The sequence below is a fragment of the Camelina sativa genome, chromosome 19, assembly GCF_030686135.1.
Source record: "Camelina sativa cultivar CO46 ecotype springtype chromosome 19, ASM3068613v1".
Taxonomy (NCBI): Eukaryota; Viridiplantae; Streptophyta; class Magnoliopsida; order Brassicales; family Brassicaceae; genus Camelina; species Camelina sativa.
The window spans coordinates 13,437,478-13,462,056 of record NC_141898.1 but is presented as its reverse complement, the minus strand read 5'-3'; the positions used below and the strand labels follow the sequence as shown (position 1 = coordinate 13,462,056).

Below are 24,579 nucleotides of genomic sequence, written 5' to 3'. Positions count from 1 at the left end.
ATTCTACAATCTATACAAATTTTCGTTTGAATTTTACGTTTATTTTCTCAAAAACAAAAAAAAAAAGCTTTTCTGATTGTAGTAACAATATTAAAGAAATTATACAGTTGGGATGTCACTATTTCCAATTATAGTTATTTTATAATTTAAACTTCGCTGATCTGATCAATTTTATTTTTTTGTATAGATGTTTCTAGGTGAATCATCAATACTTACTTTAGCAAAATAGTCAACACTAGCTTTGTAGAATTTAAATATTGTTGTTTACAATTCTCTTGATTTTTATGTTTGCTCAGATTATGCCGATCTATTGACAATGCCAATAGGAATGTTCACTTCAGAGAAAGTAGAAGAGTTATGCGCGGAGAGCGTTAAAATGAATGAAACAATTGAAGTCTTAAAACAACAAACACCGAGATCCTTCTGGCTTAGAGACCTTGACTATTTTGACGAGTTATGTAAGTATTCACAAGCTAAGCCTCATATACAATGTTTTAGCCTCATATGTCATTTATAAATCTTTTTTCCGTAAGCCTTCTTTTTAGAGTCATTACAAAACATATATATGTAATTACATTTTAGAGTCAATTAAAGTGTGGTTAAACTGACCTGTAAAGACCAGCTTTGACGTTGATAAAGAACCAAAGACGATTGTTAGTTTGGACCGAATCGATAGCTTTTTGTATTGTTGTGAAATTACCGTCCCATTCTTGCATCCTTACTTAGTTTATGATGAAAAATGATCCATAAAGCTCGTCTATGGTGAAAAATGAGAAAATAATATTTTCTTAAAACATAAACAAAAATAGCCAAAAGGAAAACATCAAATAAAATGAAAAGAAATTTATTTTAATCAAGTTTCTTTCACGGTATGAAAAAAATAGGTTCATTGACAAAAAAATACTATGTAACTCTACATAATGAAAAGCGCATAGAGTAAAACTTAAAAGAAAAAAAAAACAATTTCTCAAGAAATGCTAAAAATGCTACTTGAATGTACATAATTAGACAAAAAAAAATTCAAATAATTCTTATACATATACACATGTAGCCGATGTTAAATTATTTTATAAAAGTAAATAAAAGTAGTTAAATTTTTTTATATCTACTAATATCATAGTTTTATAGTGTTGTTATAATAAACATATTGTGCAAGGTGCCGAGTAAAATTAAATGTAGTTGAAATGAAGAATAATAATTATAGTAATTACTAAATTTTATTATCGTCTAGTAAAATGCTTAACATAGAAAGCAAAAAAATCATGTATTTAAATACTAAAACTATCTCTATCCACCAACCCAGTTTTGATTAAAGAATCATTTGTGAAACATGCGTCCACACTAATAATATATAATAGTCGTTATGGGCGTTGGGTGTGTTCGGGTTATTCGGGTTGGTTTGTTCGGTTCTGAGAAAATTCGGTTTTTAAAAAAATTTGCCGAATTAAGTTGAAATTAAATTCGGTTTGGGTCGATTGGTACTCGGTTTATTCAGGTCGGTTATTAGATTTTAAATCAATTTCAAATTTAAACTGATTTTTTTTAGTTCGGTTATTTTAAACCGAATTGACAAAAAAAATTATGTTAATGGACTAAATTAACAAAAAAAACCACCAAATTCATAATGGCCTTAGTATAGATAAAAAAAAGATTAAGATAATTGACCTAAATGAATCTGAAAACAAATTACAAGCCCAAATTCATTAGGGTTTTCAGAGATATGATGATGTTCAGCTGCAGTGAGCTATGACGGCGAAGATCGACGGTTCCAGGGTATCATTTTTTCACCTGCCATCATCAAAATTACATGAAAATCGATTACATAAACCAATAAAATAAAATCATTAAACAACAAAGAACAACATTTTAGGTATTACAACAACGAGGAAGACAAACACAACACTACTACCCTAAACAAAGTAACAAACCCAAGCATAATGAATAATTTCTGAATTCGAAGTTCAAATTCTAACCTTAAAGTTCTCTAAATCGATGTTATCGAGTGACATAGGAAGAGCTTATGGAGCAAATAATCAAACGAAGAATCAAAGAATCAAATAAGGAGAAAGAATAAGAGCTTACCCTTAAGAATCTTGTGGTTAAAGGTTGAATCTGAAAATGATATATCTTAACCACGACTGAGATTTGAGAGAATGAAAGAGGATGTAATAGATGGTGAATTGATAAAAAAGAAGATATGTGATGATGATTATTGATTAGATCGGAGAAAAAGAGAACAAGATGAACTGGTGAAGTTTCTCTCTCTCGGAATCGCAGGAGGCAGAGGGGAAGAAAAAGAGAAACAAAATCACGGTTAGGCTTATATATGGCTGCAGAATCTAATAAACCGATCGGTTTGATTATCGAACCGAACCAAACCGAAAATCGATGCTTCAAATCAGTTACGCCGAACGATTACACTCAATCACTTCAGTTTGCTCCAATAAACGAAAAAATCAGATTATTCACTTCAGTTTGCTCCAATAAACGAAAAAATCAGATTATTCGGTTCGGTTTGATCGGTTAATGCTGAACGTCCGGGACGATATAATAGACTAATAGTAACATGAATACATGACTGGCAAGTGGCAAATTGTTTGTACATTTAAAATCCTTTAGTTGTTGGAAAATATATACTACAAATAGTATTATATATACGTGCATCGAATTCGTAATTACGAAAAACGAATTATTTATTTTAAAGAAGTATCGAAACATTTTTAAAACTCAACTAGGATGAAACAAATCATAAAGGTTATGTCAATACATATATATTTCCTTTCTAAACAATATGATTTTTATTTTTAAAAATGATGAAGATTGATTGAGCTCCTTTTTAGAATAGTTTTTCGAAGACTTGCATTTAACCTTACAAAATCTTGTACATACATGTAAGTGCTGGTAATTTTACATAAACTATTTATACTGCTAGGATATTTTTAGAAAAAAAATTGTCCAAAATTCTAATTTTTCAATCTTAAGTACTCTTCTTAGCTATCAATTCCAAAAATAAATAACATTTATCTTTGACCAAAAAAAGAAAGAAAATAATATCTATCATCAGTAAAATATCATTCATTTTAATAGTTTGAAGTCAAAATATAATTAATAAAGTTGATTTACCAACTCTTTGGAATTTTTTGACACAATATTATACATGATTTGATAAAAGTAGAATAAAACAAAAACAAAGAAGAAAAAAGTATACAATTATAACAACTGAACAAGTTGAGTCAAACACATGGCTTCAACGTATTTATATATTCATGTCTCTACCAACTTCGCCGATTTGTGAATAATATTATATCTTTTAGTTTAGAGTATTATTAACTAGTACGGTATTTTTATTTGTAAGTGTCGATGACAGACAAAAAAAAGGGGTTGTTTCATGCTTTTGTGTTTCATGATCAATTGAAAATAGTAAGGTTAATAACTTAACATGATTAATTAATACTATGATATATTTATATGACTGCAGTTGAGTTACATTATACAACCAAAAGATTCAGTTGACTCAATTTTAATCCATGCGATGATAAGTGTAGTTGAAATGGTTCGGCCGGTCGAATATGTTGAATGAACCAAAAAAAAAAATTGGGACAATTATATAATTTTAACATAGTCTTCACAAAATTTTCAATTTTGTGAAAACTATTTCTTGACAGAGTCTATATACTATATAGTATTAAACAACTAAAACCGTACTCAGCATAGAAAAGCAAATAAAATTTTGATAACATAAACAGATACAACTTTACTCGAATTGGGTAAATAATTACACTTTATCAATCAAACACGACAAGCAATGATAGGTATGTGTAGTGCAACCAAAAAAAAATTAGCAACTACAAAAAAAATATATTAAAAAGTTAAGCTAATGGACCGCAAAATAAGTTTTTTTTTGTTTCTTTCCCTAAGGCCCATATACAATCTTAGAACGGTATATCGCTAATATAATGTGACCATCATTGATGTCGCTAAACTAGGACAATTGCGTGATATAATCTGTTTTTGATCCTATTTTTCAACTATGAATTCTCAGCTTAATTTTTTACTGGACGTAGGTAAGAGATGTCGTGATTTCACTTTCCCACAGGAAGCCTTCTTTGTTGGATAAACCCAAAGTATCCAACAAAACGATGCACTACAATTATGTTAGGGTTCACGAGTTTTACAAAACCTTTCCTTAAGTTTGCTAGCTAAAAAAGGATAATTTTAAAACCAAGCTCGTTGAAATGTTTTGTTATTTTGAATGTCAATGTCAAGATAAAAGGACACAAAGCATAACAACTTACTAGATTTGGTTAAATTAAATAAAAAAGAAATCTAAAAAAGACAACAAACTAGAAGCAAAGGAGAGTTCAAGCAGGGATGGGCAAATCTTCAACCCATCCACCACGATTAATAAAGCTGAGGTCACCCAAATTTTGGGTGCCAGATCCAGTCAGCTTCTTAACCCACTTCACACGTCTTCCCGTCTTTGCTCCACTTCCGTAGCATCCATGTTCTGCAAACGTCAGTTGGGTTTCGTGGCCCGCGAAGTTCCATGCGTCCCATCCTTCAGGAACAACCACGTCCGTCAGGTTCGAGTTGTAAAAAATAACTCGAGAGTAGCCGCGCCACGGTCTGCCCAAGAATGCCATGCCCGTTCCATGAACGAGGCTGTTGATGAAGATGAATCCATTAGCGTCGTAAGGGTTGGTCCGTCCTTGAGCCGTTACGTAACCGGCTAGACCCGGTTGTAGCACCCAACCTAGCACTTGTATCACACAACTCTACACAACCCACCAAAACATAATTTTTATTCAATTCAACAATACCCGAATAAATACTAATTATAGTTCAATAATGAGATATTACAGTTAATAATATATTTTCGCCGTCTTTTTATACTATCAGGCCTATTATAAACATTTAATTAAAATACCAAATATTATTTTATGAAGAATGTAACGTATTACCTGGTAAATAGATTGGCCGCTACCAAAGATGAAATCGACCGCGCCTTGGATGGTGCATCGGTGGAAGTAGTGTCGGCCATCCGAGTCCCACAAGGTATCTTGAATTCCAGCAAACCCAACCGAGAAAAAAGCGGACTTATCGCCACCGATCAACGCCGCAACGGCTGGAGTTCTAGGGTTATTGTTCATTTTTCCCTTGCTAGGGAAGTTATAGGTATTCTATATAAAAAAAGGGAACCTTTTATATTTTTTCTAATAAAGAGAATAATATCTGAAGATAAAATGCCAAAATATAATAAAATCACCGTACGACGAAAGTGATGCTTTTAACGACGGTGTTATCGGCGAGAGTAGCAAAGGTAGGGCTTTGTGCAACCGAGTCATGGTCATCCCATTCAACTCTCGTTAATCTTTTCCCAGCTCCCACAATTACTATGAACGGTTTTTCATACGGTATTTTTATTTTCTCTCTTTATTTACAAAAAGACAGAGAGAAAACATTACTACATAAGCACCTTCACATATATATAACGTCATTACAAAACATATGTAACTTCATTTTAGAGTCAATAAAAGTGTGGTTACACTGACCTGTAAAGACCAGCTTTGACGTTGATAAAGAACCAATGACGATTGTTAGTTGGGACCGAGTCGATAGCTTTTTGTATTGTCGTGAAATTTCCATGGCCTGATTGATCCACGAACACTTGTTGCTGGTATACACCGAATGGTTTAGCTTCAATTATATGAGGTAGACAGAAACAACAAAGAGCGACGAGACCAATGATGAGTCGATGAGTTCCCATTATTACAGCTTCTGATTTGTAAATGGAGGAAATGGATTATTTAACAAGGTCGTGAGATCAATGGGATTTTAGTTAATTTTAGATATTCTGGTGAAGATTTTATTACTTTTTTTTTTGGTCAAACTAGATTTTATTACTTTATTTCATTTGATTTATGTATGGGTTATGATTGCGTAATTAAAGTAGAATGTAAATGAAAGTGGAAAGTTTAGGTTTGTTTCTAGATTTGGTGATCGAAATCTTGGGTTTTTGTGAGAGGTCAGAAACCAAAAAGGAAGTTGTAATCTTTGTGATTGTGGTATCTGTACAGATCAGTGCCACTAACTTAGTGGTCTCTAGACTTTTTCCTTCGTTCAATTTGGACTTTATTACAAAGATTATATAACATAAATGTAGTAGTGATTGTTTAAATATAGAAATCACATTGAAATTGGTAGGTTAAATCTTTGTTGACGACTCTATCCATATATTGGTATGACTTATGCCTCTTTGATATAAAACTGCAAAGGACAAGAAGGTAAATTGATAACTAGCTAGTTTGGAAATAAAAAATATCCAATCTTTTCGTCTTAAATGAAAAGGATATTTCTTATTTTAAATTCTTACAACAAAAGAAACTCTTTAGTGTTTTATAATATTTAAAGAATACTCAACAATTTCGTAAAATTTTTTATTGTATTGTAAAATAAAACGATAAAAATACTATTCCTTAGTTCCAGTAACCACCCATCAAATTGTACATGTCCAAAGATTTTAGAGAGATTCTCAAAAATAACACCAAAATAAGTTTTTTTTTCCAAACTTAGCACAACATCTCTAAAATTCCAAAAATAGTATCAATTAATCTTTTAAAATTAAATTTTAAATTCAAAATACTAAACCTTATCCCTCAAAAATATACCCTAAATGTGAAATTGAGAACCCAAACCTAAAAAAAAAATCTAAAAAACTAATTTTAAATATTTTAATGTGTTAAATAGTGCTATTTTTGGAAATTTATGTAATATATGTTATAGTTGTCCATAAAACTTGTTTTAGTGCTATTTTAGGGTATTTCTCAATATTTTAGTGAAATGGTTGGAATAGTTCCAAATTCATATTAGTCGAATTGATATCCTCCTGTATTATGATTGTTTTCAATCCCTTGTTTTGTGTCAAACGCTTGGTCTCAAAGTTTATAAAGATATCATTTAGACGGAAAAAATATAAAAAAAGAATTTCATAATAGTATAATACTACTTATTTGTAGGCTCATATGGGTTCAAGTGTTAACAACTTCACCGATGTTATGATAGCAGAACCTCTACAAGTTAATATTTTTAAATTAATACTTGATATAAATTAATAATTTATTACAATTCTGAGTTAGATCGATATAAAAATGACACAATTCGATAAAATAATAAAATAATTTTTTTAGAAATTCTATGTAAACATATGGTCCATCAATATCATAAGTTAATAATAATATAATATTTATATATATATATATATATTTAAAATTTAGTGAAATATGAATTTATTGTTGTTTGTCTATTCTTGAATTTGCATTCTAGTTAAAGTTTATTGTAATTTTTTAATTAAATTAAAAACTTTTAGTGTTGTCTTTTCAAATCTTATATAAAAATTATGGAGAGTCATAGATGCGATAATTGTTTTTTATATGCAATTAGTTTTAAAGGTACCGCAATATCTTCTTCATTTTTAACTGGATAATCTAGTAAACTATTAGAATGCATCCTATTATGATAGCCAAGATTATAAATCAAGAAAATTTTATAAATATGTGAATGATAACAAAAAATATCTTATTTTTAGCAGAAATTTTTCAAAACTATGAAAATGAAAATATCTCTTTATAAATTAATACTTTATTAATTTATTGATAAACTAAAACCTCTATAAATTAGTAAAATTTCATGGTTCTGATCTTATTAATTTATAGAGGTTTTACTGTACTCTCTATTTTGTGGCACATGACGACGACATTAACCAAAAGAGAAAGATGTACTCCTTTTTATATTGGAAAAATGATTACCAGCTATACCAAATATAGACCAACACATAACCACACTTACAAACAATATAAATGTTTTGTGAGCTACACAAACTATTATCATTACATAAGGACATGCATAAATAAACATTAGTTATGTGTTCAACACCATAACCAGATGATTTGTTTGTCTGAATGCGGTGTTGACCGGTAATAACCGGCGTTGATCAATGTTGACTGGTGTTGACAAAAAAAATAAAAATTTTATTTATTTTTTATAAACAATAAAAGTTTTAAAAAATTACATAACTTTACTAAAATATTATATAATAAATTTTACTACAAAATAATACAACAAATATACATTTTTCTTTTATACATTCAAAAGTTAGTTTTTAATTTTATTCCATATCATTTGTATACCATATTATATTTTATTATATAGCATGCTATTAAATATTTTTATATAACAAATATTTAACAAATACTGGTAAATCAAAGTTTAAATCTAGCAAGGTGCAATATACTTCGACAAAAAACAATATAACAAATTAGACTCAATTATAAACAGTCTATGAACATTTTTAAGCTAAAACATTTAAAGAAAATATTATATGTCTCATCATTTGTTATATACCATATTATATTTGTTAAATAAAAAAGGAAAATTTTGTATATAATAAAAAATGCAAAATATTATAACAAATATACATTTTCCTTTTGTATATAACAAATATAATATGGTATTTAACAAATATACATTTCCTTTTTGTATATAATAAACTAGGTAGTATCCCGTGCTACAGAACAGGGCAAAATATTTTCATATAAATTTTAAATCCGTAAAATGACTATGAATTATATTAACACGGTGCTATAGTACATGTGCGTTATTTTTATGTAAATTTTAAAAAAATAAACCTAAAGGTGTTTACTTTGGAACGGGAAACAAGTCATTGTCCCATCCCATCCCCTCACGTTCTAATCCATCTCCTCTTGTCATATCTCATTCCGTCTCATCTTGTATCGTCTTATCCAGTATGGTCTCTTCCTGTCTCGTCCCATATCCATCAGAATTTTTTATCGTATATTCGTTTCCTTTTAAATAATTACTTGTTAGACAATCTTTACTAAAACTCAAAACAGAGCTGGTTGTAAAAAGAAGAAATACGCATAGCATTTTTTAGTTTTATATTGGACTAAAACAAATCAGAAAAAATTTAGGACTATATGGATTAAGAAAAAGAAGAGAAAACAACCATAATAATTCAGAACAAAAAAAAATATGAAGTAATCGGATGTGTATAGTATTATATTTATAGGGAAAATTGTGTTATCTAAAGGGAATATTGTGTTATCTAAATTCGGTTTTGGGGATTAAATAGTTTTTTATTGTTTCATAAAATTTCTGAAATAATAAAATTTAGAAAATATTAAATTGATTAAGGTTTCTGAAAAGGAAAACAGATATTCTCTCCATTTAAAACATTAAGTACTCACAATTTTAGAGGGGGTTATTGGTTCTATAATTTTAATGGATTTGGAAATCCAGACAAAAATCATGTGTTATTCAATCATTGATTTTAAAATACTTATCAAAATGATGTGTTATTGGTTCTATGATTTACAAATACTTGTTAAAATCTTATGTTATTCATTTAATGATTTGTTTTTGGATTTCAAAATCCACATTATGTTTTAAATGGATTTGAATGGATTTGAAATTGTAAAATAGAAGGATTCAAATCCAAGGATAAAACATGTTATTTCAAAATCCATGTGTTTTGATTTCTAGAATTTACAATTCTATATGGATTTAGAAATCACCTCTCCAATAACAGCCTCTTATTCTTTTTTGATCAGGATCATATATTTTTTATATAAAATTCGTTTTTATCCTTTTAAAAATAATAATTTGATCATAACTCCAATGACATTTGGATGTAATTCTTTACAAAAGTAAGGTTAGTTTTATAAATGATTTTTCTTTTAATAGTAGAGATATAATATGGTATAAAATTTAAAACTAACTTTTGAATTTACAAAAGAAAAATGTATATTCGTTATACTATTTTATAGTAAATTTTTTTATTATATAATCTTTTAGTAAAGTTATGTAATTATTTTGTTAATTTTTGTTGTTTATAAAAAAAAATATTTTGGTCAACACCGATCAACATTGATTAACGCCGGTTAATATTGGTCAACACTGGATTCCGACAAATAAAATATCATAATTATATGGTTATGGTGTTATATATATAACTCATGTTTGTTTATACATATCCATATGTAATGACAATAGTTCATGTAGTTAATAAAACATTTATAATATTCGTATTTGTGACATGTGTTAACCTATACTTAACAATTATTTTCCTTTTTTATGTTAATCATAGTGTTTTTGTTTTTTTCATATGAGTATATATTAAAAATCTTGATGATATAATCACTCCACAGTTCTACTTACACAAACGTAACTAAAGGAACATATTAACCAAAATTCTTTTGACAATATTTCCTTTTCAGGAGAGGAACTAGTTGAACGCATTGTAAATTAATAATACCACAATTCCTATTAATTTTTATTTTACTATGGCTTCTACAGGTAACCATTAGAAAAACAAAAGAAAAATGAATAAAAAGAACAATGAGGAACGGAATAAACAATTTTTGAGGAATGAAAGGAAAAGATGCAGAGAAAGAACAAAATAATACTCCCTCCGTTTCATAATATAGGATGTTTTAGAGATATCTTTTGTTTCATAATATAGGATGTTTTCATGTTTCTATGCAACTTTTTGATTAAGTTAATATTATTTATTATGCAGTATTGTTTCTGATTGGTTGAACTTTTAAAAAATAAACACTTCTTAATCTGCGTGCTTTTGTTAAAACATTCTATATTTTGAAACGGAGGGAGTAACTGGTAACCAAATAATAACAATATTTTTTAAAATATATTAAATATTAAATAAATCAGTCAATAAAATACTAATACTACTTTTAATGTATATAAAATAAATTTTACATTTGATTTTAAAATAAAATATAATTTAAAATATTTTTAGTTTTTATTTATGGTTTACACATTTTTTAATTTTATTTTACTATTCATACAATTTTCAAATAAAGCTTTCAAATTAATTTAATATGAAATTTTGTATAAAGTATATTTTTCTGCCAATATACTGTGAAAAATATGAATATTATTGTATTATAAAATTAAAATATTATTAATAAACATAATTTTTATTTATTTTAAAATAAAAAACGAAATTTAATATTAATTCTTTTGGTCTATATGTTCCTCATCAATTTTAGGGAGGAACATTTTTGGTCTAGTGTTCCTCATTTTATGAGGAATGTAGAAGAATGATGAGGAAATAATATTCTTTGTAAATGGTAAAAAATTTGAGGAATGAAGAGGAATATCATATTCTTGCTCATTCTTATAATATTCTTTGTAAATGGTAAATTTTTTATTTTATCTTTCTCACCTTATTCTTTTGAGTAAAGACATCCTTAGAAAAACATGTTCTTTACGAAAAGTAAAATAGATTTCTATTTACAAACTGTCACGTACCCTCTACAAATAATAACCGCTTTTTCAGTAGAATTGAGAAAAATATCAAACGTCAACATTATTCAAAGATCCATTAATCTTAGGATATTGGGAAAGAGATGTTTGGTGAGAAACATGTTTATTTTTATTTTCTTTTTTACATCTAGTGAGGCACGGTTTCAGTTTCAACTATCGAGAGTGTAAAAGCAATACACATGCTCAAACTTTTTAGCCCAAAAAGAATCGATTAGGAGTAATCAAATGTGGTCCTATTGTAAACAAAGACTGTGAAGCGATCCCAATTCCTATTAAAGTGTGCGCTTAGACTGAAAAAAGAAAAAGAATTCTACGTACAAAACATTGATCAACTCACGACAAAAAAAAAAAAGGGGAAACAAAAAAAATGTAAATAATACTCTTTTCCATTTGCAAAACAATGAATATTTTTACCACTTAGCACAAGATGATGATGATCGAGAAACATATATAGAACAATTCGAACTCAATTCCATTTATTTGTTTCCTAATTCGACCATTACTTCTCATGCATGATGACTCATCTATCTTCTCATGCTTACCTTCGATGAATATAAAAAATATCCATGTTTTGGACGGATTTGGGATTGGAACTCTGAACTTGGACACGATCAAGATCTTACATGAACCTACTTGGTGTGATGAGAGAAAACCAAGCCATGGTTTTGGATTTTATTGTGTTTGTTTGTGTCGGACCTGACCTTGGATTAGAGCTAATTGTGAATAAAGAAGATGAAGACAAGAGTTTCGTGTTTGTTGAGGAGAGAGAGAGAGATTAAACAACAATCATTCTGAGTTTCCTAAACAAATTTGTTTTCTGACACATAGTACTTTTAGTCAAATTACTTTTGAAAAAGTGTAAAAGCGTCACTTTGTTTAACCGAATTGTCAATTTTTGAAGATTAAAATTGGCTATTTAAATACTTTTTTTTCTTCTATTTTAAATACTTTTAATAAATGACTTCTCTTCTTCTTATTTTCTTTTTCTTTCGTTATCGTTATATTTGCCAGTTTCTGATAGACTAATCTCAAGAAGATGATAGCTCTTCTGTACCCCACCCCCTTCTCTTCCCATTTTTCATGCATTTTTTGTTTTATTTTGGGTGCAATTTTGATAACAAAGATGTTTCAAGTAAATAAAACGAGTTCTAACATTACAAGCTAAATAATCATCATAAAAATTGCATTAAAAACAAAAAAAAAAAAAGCAAAGAGAAAGAAAGAAAGAAAGCACTCCCTTAAACTTAAATCACTCTTCAAAATGCTTGGAGAATAAAAACCACTAGCTATGTAGAGATATTATGACAATCTTCACTCAATTCGAAACAAATCCGTGTCGAAAGTTGTCACGTGTGATTATTTTCAAGCATACACAGCATTCCCCAGGTTAGAGCTTGCAGATCTGATCAATTAAAATAGTTTCCAACCTTTAGCACTTCATAATAATTTGATAAAAATGTCACACAGTATAATTATAAAAAATACACACACACAAGCATATATCGGCATATCTAGCACAAACATAAAGTAATCATAACGTCTAAAAGGTAAAAAGAACAAACAAAAGGCAAAAGACATTAGACATATCTGAAATTTATAACATGGAAACGGTCAGTATACAATTACATTTTTTTTTTGTTTTTACTCTAGGGATTATACCAGTCATATATATTCACATCTCTATATATTGAGCTAGTAATGACGTCTGGATGATTAGATAGACCATGTCGAACACAAAGAGAAATAATCATGACATCTAAAGGGTAAAAAAAAAACAAATAAACAGAAAAGACATCTGAAATGGATGAATAACATGGATCGAACCAACATATATAAACATTTGTTTCTAAGTGACCAACTTATTAAAAGTATCTTTACTCGAAATAATATTTAAATAGGGGATATATAGGAAACCTTACATGGTGGTATTTGCATGAATGAAACTAAATATTTGTTGGATGGAACTTGCAATGTCTTCTGCCGTAAACCTCGTTTCACTTGTAATCTGCACACATATTTTACATCTACCTCATATTAGCCTTTAATTTTGTAGATACTACGTATATAATTTATAATAATACTTATTCATAATCTATGCTTATACTATAAAAAAAAACAAATTGTATATTAAATAAAATAAAAATTATAACTGTGTTTCTATGACTAGTGTCTATTTATGAAAACTTAGTACATAGTTCATATTAAGTTGTTTGGAAAAAAATAAAGGTTCATATTAATTTCGAACATGTGATCCGGATAATTAGATTATTACATGCATGTATTAGATGGTGAATCTATATTTCGCTTATGAATATACTCAATTTGGTTGCAACATCTAAATACAGGAACGAACGGGTCATAACGTTATATGTAAAAAAGTGATACTTGCCTTGACATTAAAGGAGTAGAGGACGGTTTGTTCCATGGTAGTGATATTAGTGTGAAGAATAGAGAGATGAAGATCCTCCAAAGCAGCTATAGTCTTAATCAGTTGTCCTGGCCTTCTTCTTGAAAGTATCTTGATCATGGCGTCAAACCCTAGAAGCTTCACCTCCACGTCAGCCAAGCATGACTTGTTCTCCGCCGTCTCCTCCCGAAGCCCTCCTCCGCCCTCTAGCTCGGTTACATGTCCGTTAATGATGAGCGGTTGGGCTTGGTTAGCTACTGCAGTTACGGGGGAAGAAGAAGAAGTCGTTGTCGTGGTCATGTCCCTACCTGTTTCTCCCAGTATTCTTCGACGCTTCTGTGATTCCAGACACTGTAGGAGTTGCTCGAGTTCTCTTACAAACTCTATTGCTCCTCCTATGATCGACGCTTGGTCTCCCTATTTAATACATTTAATATATTATGATTATAATATAGTTGGAGACAGTATTAAATGTGTTCACAAATAAACATTTTTTTTTTAACAATATACTTTATTAATATCATACCCTCTGAACGTAGGAGCCGGGCATGAGAGATCTGAGGACACGAAGATGCTCGTTCATTTGCTTCCTACGGTTCCTTTCGACCGCGATATGAGTCATCCGTTGGCTTTCCACTTCTTCGCTGGTCTTACTCGTTCTAGCTCTCTTCCGCTTGCTCTTCACCTCCTTTGTCGTAACATTCTTGTTCTCTCTATCTTCTTCTTCCCCTCCTCCAATGAAACGGAGTTGCACGGAGTTGTTGTCATTGTCGTCGTCTTGATCCTCTCTTTCTTCAAGAAACACGTTGCCTATGTTTCCTCCACAATCACCTCCTTCATGAGACGTTTGATGAGAAGGCATGAGATGTTGGGTTTGGTTATGGTCCTCTGTCTTGTTGTTCAAGACAGGGAACTTCAAGAAGTAAACCGGGTCAATCCCGGTTTCTTGATCGTCTTGGTTCCTGGTCTGGTTCAACGCCAGTTTTGGACCGAAGTCCGCAAACTGCATCACGTCCGCGAAGTTCATTTTATCAAAAGAAGGTGTTCCTCCAAATCCGGTAGGAGACAGTTGATGCTGCTGCTGTTGTGGCATCGATTGCTTTTGTTGTTGTTGAAGGTTTCTGTTGAACATATAGTCTATCATACCGGAGCTGTTATCGTCGTTTCCGCCTGAAGATTCACCTAAGAAGTTCGGTGCCTGAGAGAAACCGGAATTGGAAAATCAAGCTGATATCAAAAGTACGTAGGAGGAGTTGAATCTTATACATATATAGACATATATATTAAAAATATGTATCGGATAAGAAATTGGAATAGTACGTACCGAGTAATCTTTATCCATTGCTATTCGTGCTTGATCAGAAACGTCTTAAGTCTAATCAAGGATTTGCGATCTTGACCTGGTGAAAGCAATCCATGAGCTTCACAGTCAGTTGAAAACAGATAAATGAGACAAAAACACACGTAGAACAAGTTAACACCAAACCTAGGCAAATTACATGCTTCACCATGCATACATGTATATGTCTATTCAACATGATTTTTCAAACTAAATCAAGAAAAATAATTAATCGATTAATTAACACCAAACACACCCATGCATGTCTTGTTTAATTAAGTAAGTAAATGCGTGGGGTTAAGTAAGTAAAAGCGACTGACCTTGTATGATTTGCTAGGGTTTACAAGAGATGTTCATAAAAGGACGCAAGACATGCAAGATAGAAGAAGAAGAAGACGGATTAGAGAAGACAAAACTTAAAAAAGTGAGTGGAGCTTTTTGTATTGAGAAGTCATAAATGAGCAAGCATCAACAAGCGAATCCCTCATATATATAGAAAGAGATACATGCACAAGGTATAGCAAGGGGAGCATTAAAGTTCTTTAATATGTATATTCTTAATAATTTTGTTCCTCTACGGATGTGAATATGGTACAGATAGTGTAATTTTATGACCAAAAAAAAAAAAAGACATAGTGAAATTAATTTAAACAGATACGAATATGTCTTAAAGAAAACATTTCTAAAGATAAACTAATAATATCTAAAGTATTTAGGAATAGAAATTTAGTTTAATTTCCAATGGCTATTATATATCCTACGAGGCTACTACCATATTCCCATTATCGAGACATGATTGTATTTCACAAATTTCTATGCATTCTCTTTTCTTTCTTTTTTTGCCAACACAAAATAAGTCATTTCGTGCTAACGTGAATCGATTACTCTTTTAGTTACTTAACAATGAGAAATATCAACCATCACTTGTATTTCTTTTAGAAAACTTATTAATAATAAGTCATATTATTTCACATATGTAATCATTTCGTGCTTATGCAACAATTATGCGTTATTTCGTAGTCACTAAATAGAATTGTGCTTTAAAAACGTTCGGAGAGATAAAACTTGAACGAAAAGATATATAGCAATCGTGGAACAAAAGGGATTTTTGTTGATACTATTGTCCTTTTGTAATTGCTTTGTGAAAAAAAAAAATGTTAATGTCCTTTCATTTTTTATTTATTTGTTTGCTAGAGTTAGAGATTCATTAATGCTTAGTAAAAAAGCTTCCAACTGTAGCAGGATAAAGCCGTGCAGTCGGAAGTTCTCAGTGTCTCCCCCAAATGCTTTTGCAGAAAATCATGATTGGCTAATCAAAAGATGCTCATTCAATCAATCCTTCATATCTATATATCATCTTTACATAATGTTTCAATATTTTTCTTTCAATTAGATATAATAATCGTTAGTTTACTTATATTGTAATCTAACTATCTTCGAAAGATGAGACATAATAATATATTTTCACCTTAACTAACATATTAACTATCCGTTCTATGCTCTTTTTTTTTTGTTGGTTAATGATATAGTTAATATAGACTAATAGGCTATAATTTTTTTATCCTTAGTTTTTGTTATTTCAAATTGTTTATATTTCACCGTCAAATTCGAATTGAGGATCTAGATAGCTATTTTGAAAGAAAAAAACAAGTTGAGTCGAATTGATTACGGAGGTTTACAATGAGTAAAATGAAAGATTATTGAATATTCCAAATCATATCTTGTTTTTGTAATAAATACTCGTATATAGTTCTTTTGACGCAAACGTAAGAGCGAGGAGGAGCCACAAAATACGAAAAAGGGCTAAGAAGTAACGTGAAAACACACGTGTATCAGCTGATCACCTCTTTTAGCTATCTTATTATTATTATTTTTTCCTACCTTCCGATCAATAAATGGTAAGATGAGTTTTTAGAGTTCACAAGCCAAGCCGCTCTTTTTGCACCGCTTTTCGTGAACTTAATCAAATCTCCTCACGCTTCTCCTCTATTACTTTTATTGAGTAATTCAAAATTTCTATTACTTATGTGTTGTCAATAAAGGATTTGTGTTTTTTTTTTTAATTCGAGTCTTCTTGGTCAAGAATATGAGTTTTGTTTCACTATTTTGTGTGTGTTTGTGGAGGAGACATACGTTCAAAGGAAAAGACACGGTTGTGTTTGGTTATAACAAAAAGTGAAGTGAAATACGCCTTGAATCTAGCGAACCTTTTGGGAATAAGAGTTGCGGATCCATAGGAGAGTATTTTTACAGGCTAAAATAATACAAATACACAATATTGTGTACACATATATGTTGAAAAGAGAAAAGAAACATGAAACAGAGTGCATCGAAGTCCCAACCAAAAATTTTACTAGCTGCGACCATTCCCAATTGAGCCAATTCCCACAAGCATCTAAATAGATCTACCGATAAGATTGATTTCAAACTTCAATAACATATAAGGGCAAACAAAACAACAATTATGATTCACATGCTCCATTTTTTTTTGTTTGGTTTGGAAAACATGCTCCAATTTTCTGTTAAAAAGATTAATTAACATTCTTATATACCATAAATTTTGTCTATGTACATTACAAATCAACCAATTGGAACTAGAAGGCTTCTTTATTTCTTATATTTCTTAGCTAACTTCATATATATACTTTTGGATTTATTTTTTCCTACTCATCTAAATATTTTTTTTTGTTTGAATAATAAATTTAACATTTTTGAGAAAATAAGATGCATTACAATTACTTAGTGATGATAATAACAAAAAAAATTGTCAAACTTTTTGTCACCACCAAAATCATTACCGATTCTTCAATTGATTTCACCTTTACAACGTATTTTTTTCACCCATTTTTTTTAGTGCTCCTTAAGATATAGAAAACTTTTCTACTATGGAATCTAAAAATAGTATTATCAAATAAAATAATATCTTAGTAGATATACATTCAACTAGTAAATAAAAGATGATAACTATTACTACCGCTAGAATACTAATTTTTTTGATATATTTCGTCACAAAGCCTTAAAATGGTCACAATGCAAAAAGATGGCTACAAGGCCAAAAAAACCAATGACAATGTAATTTATATGATCATGGTCCCTTAAATATTTTTATATTTATGGCAACATATCCCTTTATTGCACACTAACTTCACATTTTCTTTCATCTTTACTCAATTTTCCTTTTTTAATTTTCATTATATCTCTTCATACAAATTTATGTAATCTTTTTTTTATCTATCTTTTTCACATATATCATGATTAAATTTTTTAACTATAGAGATATATTATTACAGAAATTAATATGTGATTATGAGTTAAAATAACATATGCAATGAAATCTCACAATACAAAAAAACATTGGGCAAAAAGATCAACTTTAAAAAAAAAAATCGGCAATGATGTTTAGCAAGGATATACCAAATCAGACAATTAAGCACGTACAAGGATTATTATTACGTATATCCAAAAATTTTCCATTTAAATCCTTGGACAATCTTGAAGATTAATGAGAAAGATTTTTTAATTACATTAAGGTGAATTACAAAATTGGATATGGTTGGTTAGCAATTTTTTTTTTCTAAAAATGGGAAAAGAGAAAGTCCGCTGTATTTATAATTGGTTGGATTAATAAGCAAGTACGAAATCAGTTTTCATCAATTGGGCTGTTGGGTGATAGGCGTTATGATGAAGCTTATCAAATGTGGTTGCAACATCACATTTAGCCAACATTTTCCTTTAAACATGTTGTTTTCAGTTGCTAACATTTAGCAAAAACACTGCACTTGTTGTGAAAACGTTATTTTTCTTTTAAATATAATTTAACATTAAATTCAAAAAAAGTTCGGTCGATTTACGACATGTTATGCTTTCTAAAGTTTATAGATGCACTATACCAATTGTTAGTTTCGTAAGATATTTAATTATGTCTAAATTTTTTTACACATAAATAAATGGTTAGCAGATTTTTTTTTATAGAAAAGTAAAGTAGATGACAATCAAAATATGTTATGGTATTCTGTAAATTACCTTGTAATTAACTTTAATATAGGTTGTTGCACAATCAGTTTTCCACTAAAAAGTTAATTAGTGCAATAACCAAAATTTTGAGGATTTCGAATATAAGCAACTAAAATACAGTATGTGTTGGATAACATGAATTTAAATTTGTACACGAGAACACAAAGACAAAGTGAATTTTTGATATTTAAATTTTTTGAAGACCACTTTGTTAGCCAAAAAACTTTTAAATATATGTATTTTTTGGTAGTTAGCTAGAAATTTAGAAGACATATAATATGTAGATACTCATAGTTTATAAGTAAAGAAATAATATTTCCATTTTTGGATGGACAGAGAGGGTGGGGTGGGCAGAGGAAAAAATGTACCCCCATGAGTTTCAACTTATTTAAATTTGATATTTTTTTGAGATGCCAAACCAAAATTTTTTTTGAAGGATAGTGTGGTTCATCTAGAAATATATGCATAGAAAAACATTCTAGGAAGTAAGTGATTACAATGCCTGGAAGAAAGTTCAAATTCTCATAACACAATCATTGTTGGTACCGTGATTTTGGTAAAAAGTATGCAAAATCTTATTTTTCAAGGAGAATGTTATTGGAAGAGTAAATAACCCACTTCGAAGTTGGGATCGATATGTACCGAGCGGATGACAACAATAATTTTGGAAGTCAACTGTAAAATGAATTTCTTGCATCTCTAATTAGATTTGGAAGTGCTAATTTGGGTTATGTGAAATATCCATTCTCGTAGGATAAATTATCCAAAATATAAGAATTCTATGCAAGATATCATAATTTTCTAACGTCTAACGTGTGATAGCCTTTTCTCCAACCTACTTTAGATGAGTTTGGTTTTCTTCAATTTGATATACAGTAGTAACTTTCTTCCTTTTCTTATAGCATGGTATTTAATTTGTGCTTGTAAAATATTTTTTCTTATGTTATATTGTAAACGCGTTCATCCGGTTTAAATAACCAATTACAAAGTTCTATTCTAATATAAGTATATATATGGTGAGAAAAAAGAGCACTTGCAAAAATAACTTTTTTTTGTTGTTGATTTTCAATAATACCTCTTCCTATATATAAAATGACTAAATTCTAAATTCTAAACTCTAAATAATAAATTCTACCCCTCAAAACTATATCTTAAATATAAAATAAAGAACCTAAACCTAAAACAAAATTCTAAAAATCAATTTAACACACTGTAATAGTGGTAACAAGGGTAAAAATGAAAATGACAAAAAAGTATTTTTGAAAAAGAGTATCTACAAAAGGGTAATTTTTTTTTTTCTTCAACCAAACAATAAATTAGAAAATAACTCCAAGGATAATCTACGAAAGAGTAATCTTTTAACAAATTCTCTAGGAAAAAAACAATTTATTCTTATGTACTTGACTAAAGTAAGCAAAAAGTTTAAATTAAACCAAAAACAATTTATTACAATTTTTTCTTATGTACTTGATTTTCTGTTATATATTTTTTTCCAAAGAAAATTACATATTTGGTTTCCATTTTAAAATTATCACAAAATTCTAATTATTCCAACAGATTCAAAAACTGTATCTTTATGAAGAGTTTATAGAGTTTTACTAATGATTTAGGAACAAACTCTTTCGAAACTTTTCCAAAATTTATAGAATTTCATATAACTGTTCTAATACTATAATATGATTGACATTAACTAAAATTTTAATTCAATTTGTAAATTTAAAATCATCTGAAGAAAAATATACTTTTAAACTTCTTTTAGTCTATTTTCATACACATATAAAACTCATTTAAACATATATAGTTAATAATTATGTGTAAATATTGATACAAAAATGAACCGACAATTCTCATTTGTTGGCTGTAAAAATGTGAAAAATAAAAAAAAAGCTCTGTATCATTTGACCTTTTGGCCTTTTTATTACCTTTTTATTTTATCTTCCAGCTACTTTTTCTGTCGCCTTTTCTCCCTTTTTTTTTTTTTTTAAATTTTAATCCCTTTGGTACTTTTTTGGTATTTTTATTTTCTTTCTTTCATGGTTCTTTCATGGATTAATTATAGAAATAAGCATTTGTTTCTCTAAATATTTGAAATTAGAGACTTTTTTCCGTGCTTACAAGATTAGGCATTTTATTTCGACCAAAAAGACAAAATTGCCCTTACTTCTCCATCAACGCTCAATTCTGTCTTCCTCTTTCTCTCCGCCGTGAACCAATATTTTTCTCAGACTCTCAAATCCAGTTCTTCATCGTGAATTAAAGAGATACTTATTGGCTGCTTAGATCTCTCCGACGACCTGCGTCTTTGCCGGTCATTCCGATGGTTAAAAAAAAACCCTTAATCGTCTGTGAAGCTTTGTCGGCCATATATCCATTAGAATCTTTGGTTGTTGGATCTCGATGTAGATCTGGACTCAAGTTATGAAAGTTTCATCTATCCTAAATTTTTTCTCACAACGATTCATCCTTTCCGACTTCCAAACGATTAAGAAGATGACGGCAAGATCTCGAATCTTTTCAACAGTGGTGACGATCATAGTGAGTTCCACCTTGAAGATGGTTACCGTCGTTCAAGGTTGGCGATTGAATCAGTTTTGGTTCAGGATTTGTCAATCACAAAACATGTAACTTTTAGTTTTGGTTTAGATTTGAAAATGATTTAGAAGTTTTAATTCAACTAGTGTTTATGATTGGAACCCAAGGGTTCTCTAGACATGATCATTTTAGGGTTTAGTTTATTTTATATATTAATACAATTTTATTAAATTCATTGAATTTGTTGGTTCTCATAGATGGTTGTTGATGATGGAAAAGTGTGTTTTGTGATGGTGTTGGTCGGAGAAGAAGGAAGAAAGAAGATACAGATAATGAAGGATAGAATTGTAAAAAAATGCCTAATCTTATAAGCATGGACAAAAGTCCCTAATTTCAAATATTTAGCTAAATAAATGTCTATTTCTATAATAATCCCGTTCTCTCACTCGTTATGTATAATATACAAATAAATAAAAGGGTGCACAAAATAAAAAAAAACAAAAAAAAATTTTCTACATATTAAAAAATAATTTGTACATAAAAACAAGAATTTGTGTAATAATGAAAATAGTTGTTAAGCTGCTTACTTTTTTTTTTGTAGTAATGATTGATGAGTATTAAATATAAAGATATTAAAGATAATGTACAATAATTAATTTGGATGTGAAATTAATTTCTTCTGTTGGCATACTTTTTAAAACATTATTTATATCTATATGATATTTCAAAATATTTTCTAATGATTAATAGAAACTTATATTATCATACTAATTACTGATTAGGAGTAACCTCCTCAAAATCGCAAATAAAATTTGTGTTTTGTGTTCTTATTGATAATTAATTTAATACTATGAATGCATAAATTATACTGGTAACACTTATTGATAGTAAACTATATGATTTATTAAAAAAATTATTCAATCTTATAGTAGCGTATACTAGGAAATTAACAGTTGTTCAGAAAAAAAAAACTAGGAAATTAAATAACAATAATATTTTGGTTCATTTGAATAATTGAGATATTAATATTATAAATGTCATGGTTTATGAAATATAATTTATATGATGGTAAATGAACCCAAATGTTAGTAAAGGAATCAGTTGTAATTAATGTACAATTATTTGTAAGTAATGTAAAGTTATGATAAAATATACAAATTCAAAATATGCACTACTAATACTAAAATAAAAACTAAGGGATATGGTCTATGGATACAACCGCAAATATATGACCCACTTTTAGTTAATTCTTATATGTCAAAAATGTATAAAACGAAATGTTATGATAAAAACATGCAATCCTTTAAATTAGTTATAGGATTATTGTATATATATCCAAAGCAGCCAGAACTAGAAACTAGCTAGGAATGCATGAGCTGCATAAGTCCAGCTGTTCTGATTAAAGAATGTTCAGTAAATGACTCCACCCGCGTCAAGTGAGAGACCCTCGTTGAACAATCCATGAGCTTTCTCAGAACGGAACCACACGAACCAAAGGAAAAGGAAAGCGCTAGCTCGCTCTACCAAACTCTTTTCCATAGGTCGGCTAGCACAGAGCAAATCGAACAATACGACCAAACGTTGAACAATCTTAAGGTCTTACTAGCTCCTCCAGCAGCCGTGTTAGCTAATCCACAAACCAAAGCACAAGCCAACACTAACTTCTGGTATGTTGGCTTTCAAAGCTGGTATGTGATATTCAGAATTGTTTTGACCTTTGTGATAATTATTATGGCTTTCGAAGGCCGTGTGGGATATTTGAGATTGGAATTTGACCCTAAGGGATATTATTGAACTTCATGGTAATTATGGCTTTCTAAACTAATGTGATTTTCAAGAGCGTTTTGGCCTTCTTGGGATTGGTTTTTAGGATCGTTTTATTGCCTATGGCTCAAACTCGATAATATTGATGCAGTAAATGTTTGGGAAATTGGAAAACATATTTAGTAGGACGTTGCTAATTAATTTTGTTTTGTTAAAATGATAATTGTTATATATATAGGCTTTGATTTCATTGGTGGTGGAGAAATCTAAAACATTCATGGTAATAGAAACAACTAGCTAGTTCTTTAATCCAAAATTATTATTATAGGTTATTAGGTATTGATTTCATACTTAATTAAGATACGTCAAATAAACAAGGGAGAAAGAAAGTTGAGGTTTGATTGGGATAGGTGTCACGGTAATCTTACCTGAGATGGGTACGTACGTACGTAGGTTCTCCAAAAAAGATCATGCATTTTTCTACGTTTTTTCGAGTTTACAAATATATACAAAGCTCCTTTTAGTTTATTGCATGTTATCGACTCGTGAATCACGCACGACTCACGAGTGTACCATACATTTTTTTTTTTAAATTAATTATATTTATATTTAAACTTAATGGGCCTTCCCAAAAAAATTGGGCTTAGTCTTTGGAATACAGACAAGAGTCCAACAGATACAAAAAAAGAAAACGACGCCGAAGCCATCGCCGGAAAGGTGGATCGGATCCTGCTGACACTCCTAAAGACAGATGCTCGAACTGTATCGCCGGTGGTTGCAAGATCGACGGCGTTGCGGCGGCTTCACCAGGTCGAATTCCATGACGGAAGAAACCAAGAACCGTCAGGTTTTTTTCTCCGGCGAGACCACCTGACCTGCTACAAATCTTCCGGCCAGTACAAACAACCGATCTCAGGCCCCGCGAAGTCAAGTCCCGTTCCTAGCAACCTGCTCACTCGGATCTAACACCCCCTTCTAGCTCCGGCGGCCATCGCTTCCTTTAGGTTGTTACTCTTCAATCCGGTCCGGTGGAGACAAAACTCGTGGCGGTTTACAGACGATGGTGGCTCAAACCATCCTTCGTATCCCGGAATCCCACGAGTGCCCAGAAGCCAACCTCCATGGTTAACCACCATGACAACGCAGCTCAACCCTCCTG

The 24,579-nt window shown here is 30.0% G+C and overlaps 2 protein-coding genes across 3 annotated transcripts; both read right to left on the bottom strand.

Annotated features, from left to right (window-relative positions):
• Window positions 1–4,213: 4,213 nt before the first annotated feature.
• On the bottom strand, window positions 4,214–5,829 carry LOC104767816 (putative pectinesterase 29). The gene is made up of 4 exons (XM_010491788.2): window positions 5,553–5,829; window positions 5,272–5,431; window positions 4,962–5,180; window positions 4,214–4,775 (listed from the first exon to the last, which is right to left on the bottom strand). Exons 1-4 carry the CDS (start codon window positions 5,765–5,767, stop codon window positions 4,362–4,364), a joined length of 1,008 nt encoding a protein of 335 aa, XP_010490090.2. The 5' UTR covers window positions 5,768–5,829; the 3' UTR covers window positions 4,214–4,361.
• A 6,644-nt stretch (window positions 5,830–12,473) lies between these two features.
• On the bottom strand, window positions 12,474–15,969 carry LOC104766325 (transcription factor FAMA). Of its 2 annotated transcripts, none has more exons than XM_010490191.3 (6): window positions 15,431–15,969; window positions 15,096–15,171; window positions 14,298–14,969; window positions 13,754–14,188; window positions 13,284–13,369; window positions 12,474–12,766 (listed from the first exon to the last, which is right to left on the bottom strand). In XM_010490191.3, exons 2-6 carry the CDS (start codon window positions 15,111–15,113, stop codon window positions 12,727–12,729), a joined length of 1,251 nt encoding a protein of 416 aa, XP_010488493.1. In that variant the 5' UTR covers window positions 15,114–15,171; window positions 15,431–15,969; the 3' UTR covers window positions 12,474–12,726. The 2 variants fall into 2 exon arrangements, with proteins under 2 accessions (XP_010488493.1, XP_010488494.1); XM_010490192.3 differs by having other exon boundaries at window positions 15,096–15,192; window positions 15,431–15,573.
• Window positions 15,970–24,579: the final 8,610 nt, after the last annotated feature.

Excerpts from the sequence above, each read along its gene's own strand:
- LOC104766325 (XM_010490191.3), bottom strand. Across the intron at positions 13,370-13,753 it reads TCTACTCCTTTAATGTCAAG|ATTACAAGTGAAACGAGGTT; the intron begins GCAAGTATCACT and ends ATATGTGTGCAG. Across the intron at positions 12,767-13,283 it reads ATTCATGCAAATACCACCAT|ATCTGCAAGCTCTAACCTGG; the intron begins GTAAGGTTTCCT and ends TTAATTGATCAG.
- LOC104767816 (XM_010491788.2), bottom strand. The coding sequence starts at position 5,767 with ATGGGAACTCATCGACTCATCATTGGTCTCGTCGCTCTTTGTTGTTTC. Across the intron at positions 5,432-5,552 it reads GTCAAAGCTGGTCTTTACAG|AGAGAAAATAAAAATACCGT; the intron begins GTCAGTGTAACC and ends TTGTAAATAAAG. Across the intron at positions 4,776-4,961 it reads GCGGCCAATCTATTTACCAG|AGTTGTGTGATACAAGTGCT; the intron begins GTAATACGTTAC and ends TGGGTTGTGTAG.